This window comes from Penaeus japonicus, unplaced genomic scaffold (assembly GCF_977035675.1).
Source record: "Penaeus japonicus unplaced genomic scaffold, GWHDUDI00000001_assembly GWHDUDI00000016, whole genome shotgun sequence".
Classification (NCBI taxonomy): domain Eukaryota; kingdom Metazoa; phylum Arthropoda; class Malacostraca; order Decapoda; family Penaeidae; genus Penaeus; species Penaeus japonicus.
In genome coordinates this window covers 27,701,959-27,705,431 of record NW_028234418.1, presented here as the reverse complement: position 1 = coordinate 27,705,431, position 3,473 = coordinate 27,701,959, and the positions used below count along the sequence as shown (strand labels likewise).

The following is a 3,473-nucleotide window of genomic DNA, read 5'->3' as shown; positions in this document are numbered from 1 at the left end:
ATTAAGGATAGTTTGTTTTGAACGGTGCATAAGCAAAGGAATATTCATCAACATTGTGGCAGTTTCTATTTCAATATCAAGCTAAGAAAAGGGCAGAAAATACAGCTATGAAAAAACAGAACAGTAAGGAAACACATTATCAACATGTGCATTAATCATCATTGAAATTTGACTCGAGAATTCTCATTGCTTGTGGTATGTAAATAGCAAATAATACACCTTTCCCCAACCTTTTCCGACCCTAGCATCCCCCCTTATGGTCAGACGCAGGCAGTCCAGACCCCCCCCCCCCCCCTAACTCTGGTTAACCCACACTGGACGGGTGGTACAGTACTGTACCGGTCATTCAAAAGCCCAGTGGCCGGGCGGCACAGTATTGTGCCAGCCATTCAATTGATTTAGGCCTAATAATTCGAACGCCCCGGCATTGTGACATTCAAGGCTAGAATTCCCGTCGTGGATGGGTTAATATCTGATTACGAGAAGATTAAGGAAAGTGAAGTGCACCGCTTGATCATTTATTTCGATGAGTCCTCAGAACTAAAAGCAACTGCCAATATTTTTGATGGAAGAATATTTAATAAGAGAACCCAAGAAAATGAAAATAGCATGGACAAGCTAAAATATACAGCTGATTAACCCATTGCAAACGGAGATAAATTTGCCTGCCCAACCTCCAGGATAGGTTTTATTTTAGAGAGAGACCGCTTGAAGCAATTTGATTTGAATCATCCCACTCTCTTTCGTTGTAAAACTGGAGCGGTTTTTGTTTTATTTTTTTGTGTGTTTTATTGAGTTTAGAGACTTATATGTGCCATATGACAGGCTCTATCAGTGCTGCAGTTGACTAAAATTGCAGTATATTATCCATATTAGCTCATTATATCCTTTATACTCAGTGTGATAGAAGTATTGCTGTTTTATGGGAGGACAAAAGACAACTTTATTTTTTCGTATTTTTGAGCTGTCATGAATGAACACGAAACATATAACCACCTACAATAAAGATAACAAGAAGAGGTAGGGAAGAGGAATGAAACCTGTGCTTGTGACTGTGAGTGCCACAGTGAAAGGCATCCATATTGGCACAGGAGCACATTTTAGACACTGGGTATGGATTGAGTCACCTTCCTCTTCTCGTTCTGCCTGCACATCCTTCATCGGCGGTAGTTTTGAGCAAGGGTTCATCAACTTAGTGTGTGCCATCGCTCTATAGAGACAGTGCTTGCTAGAGACAGTGGATGGGTGCCATTCAAGGCTCTCTCTCCTGCTGGTGCTAGGAAAAAGTGGTGCCATCTAGGTTTTGGATGTTAAGCTAGCACGGCATTACGGTAATTATAATAATTATGACTGCAGTAGCCATCATCACTCATTCCTTTTTCATAGTATTCCAAAATCCCCGAACGTCATGTACATCATGACGCCCGTCGTCAGGCCAAAGCTCCTACGTAATGTATGTCATGACACCCGTACGCAATGGGTTAATCAATCATACATACATCAATGTGATTTATGTTGTTGCATATGTTCAACCAGTTTCTCAGTTTGAGAAAAAGAAGATAGCACTGACAGATTCAAACATACGCAGTTGGGTAAGCAACCAATCACATCAATGTCTGTATGCAGCGCTTACAAGCACAGCCTAAAATTGATTTCAGCCCCTCAGGTTGGGAAACGATGGTTTTATAGAGCATTTTGTCACAATACAAATAGATCAGATGATCATTGACAACCTACGCAATTCTGGAAGTTGTGTATGTATTGGTAATGCATGTACTGGAATTTTGAAAGTGAATGAAAAATAATTGATATCCTCCAAAAGAAAAATGTGTATGTGTATCTATATATATATGTATGTATATGTGTATGTATATGTATGTGTATGTATATGTATATATAATTTCTATTGTGTACAAGGAAATGGATTCACTGTACAATGCCAGTAAGAAATTATATTTATGATGAATATAATCCACTGTAGTGTGTAACTTCTGGAACCAATTGATTATCAAATGGGGGGTAAATTATTTCTTACTTGATGATATGTGATAGATGAAAAAATTAACTCTTTTTCTTTATTAGAACCTTTGGTGTGTGTGTGTGAGAGAGAGAGTAATGCACATATGTATATGTATGTATGCATTCATTCATTCATTCATTCATTCATTCCTAGTGAAGAGAGAGATTGTGGATGGTCATTTTTTTTTTTTTTTTTTTTTTCCCTCTTGCTATGTAATGTCTTTGTTTTAACTTGTCACATTAATGATAAATTGATTTAACCTCAACAGTGCCTGGCTGGGGTGGCTCCCAGGTCCATGGCTTTGGTGAAGAACCAGGCATGAAGACCCAGATTTTCCACTTCATTCGTTCTGTCAAAACAGTGATGAAATGTGAGTATTTTGTTATTATGCTTGAGATTTGATGAAAATTCTCATTGTATTGCTGTATATTAGTCTTCTGACTTTTGAGATCTCAATGTACTGAAAATTATAATTTTTTCAAGTAAACTTTCATAGTTTATGACCATTCTTGCCTAATTTTATTACTTTTCCATACCAGTCTCATGAACTAGCATTAATGTAAAGCTTTATTAGCACTTTTAGCTAACTTGTAGAAAGTTTTATATTGAATAGATAAGTTGTTTGAATATTTTTTCCTTTTTCTCGGCAGATCCTCTTATACCCGTCAACGTTTTTGTCATCGTGTTTAAATTAATATTTGGCTGAGAAATGTGTTTTTGTTCTTCAATATACACTTTATGAGAGGACTCAACTTTTGCCCAACTGTGATGATCAGGTCATTTTTCTAATGACTTCTATTAAAGGTTAATGTTTTTTTATTTGGTGTTTGAATTGTCCGGATTTAGTACTTCAAATGCTTGGTTTCCACTCCCTCTCAATTATAGTCAAATTTGTTTAAAAGAAAAGACTCATTGCTCAGTAACAATGATAAGTAGCAGGACTCCACCAGATTTATCAGATGGGGCTTATGAAATTGGTGTTGGCATGCTAGATGTGAGGGTTGGAGGAATGCAGCAGACTTGCTTTGCTCAACAGCTGTTTTACAGTCCAGCTCCTGCTCATTTATAAATAAGAGTTGAAAATATCCACTTTTTTGTTTTTTGTCATGTGAGACCTAAAGCAGATATTGGTATTTTATGGAAATGTTTAGACAAATAATACCTTTAGTCAGCAAAGAGGAGGAATACATGATGTATACTTAGTGTAACATCATTCTCATGAATTTATGGAAGAAGTATGAAGTTTGGCAAATCACATTCTTTATAAAGGCTCCTCCTCCCCTTAATTCCTGGTGCCACTTGGCATAACAGCCAAATTGGCAGTACACTTAACACACCTTGCATACGGTCCAAAATACTCATGGGACCAACGTATTGCCATATATCTGCAAGAGGTTAAGGAGTCACTGCAGTGCAAAGGGTGCATAGGAGTAAAACAGGACCATTATGGGGC

At 37.3% G+C, this 3,473-nt stretch overlaps 1 protein-coding gene across 1 annotated transcript in view; it reads left to right on the top strand.

Moving 5' to 3' along the window:
* LOC122264058 (immediate early response 3-interacting protein 1) overlaps positions 1–2,839 on the top strand; it is a 3,760-nt gene extending 921 nt beyond the window's left edge. The window contains exons 2-3 of the mRNA XM_043032752.2: positions 2,289–2,390; positions 2,671–2,839. Of these exons, the coding sequence (XP_042888686.1) occupies positions 2,289–2,390; positions 2,671–2,726 (158 nt within the window). The 3' untranslated portion in view covers positions 2,727–2,839. The remainder of the gene's footprint in view (positions 1–2,288; positions 2,391–2,670) is intronic.
* Positions 2,840–3,473: the final 634 nt, after the last annotated feature.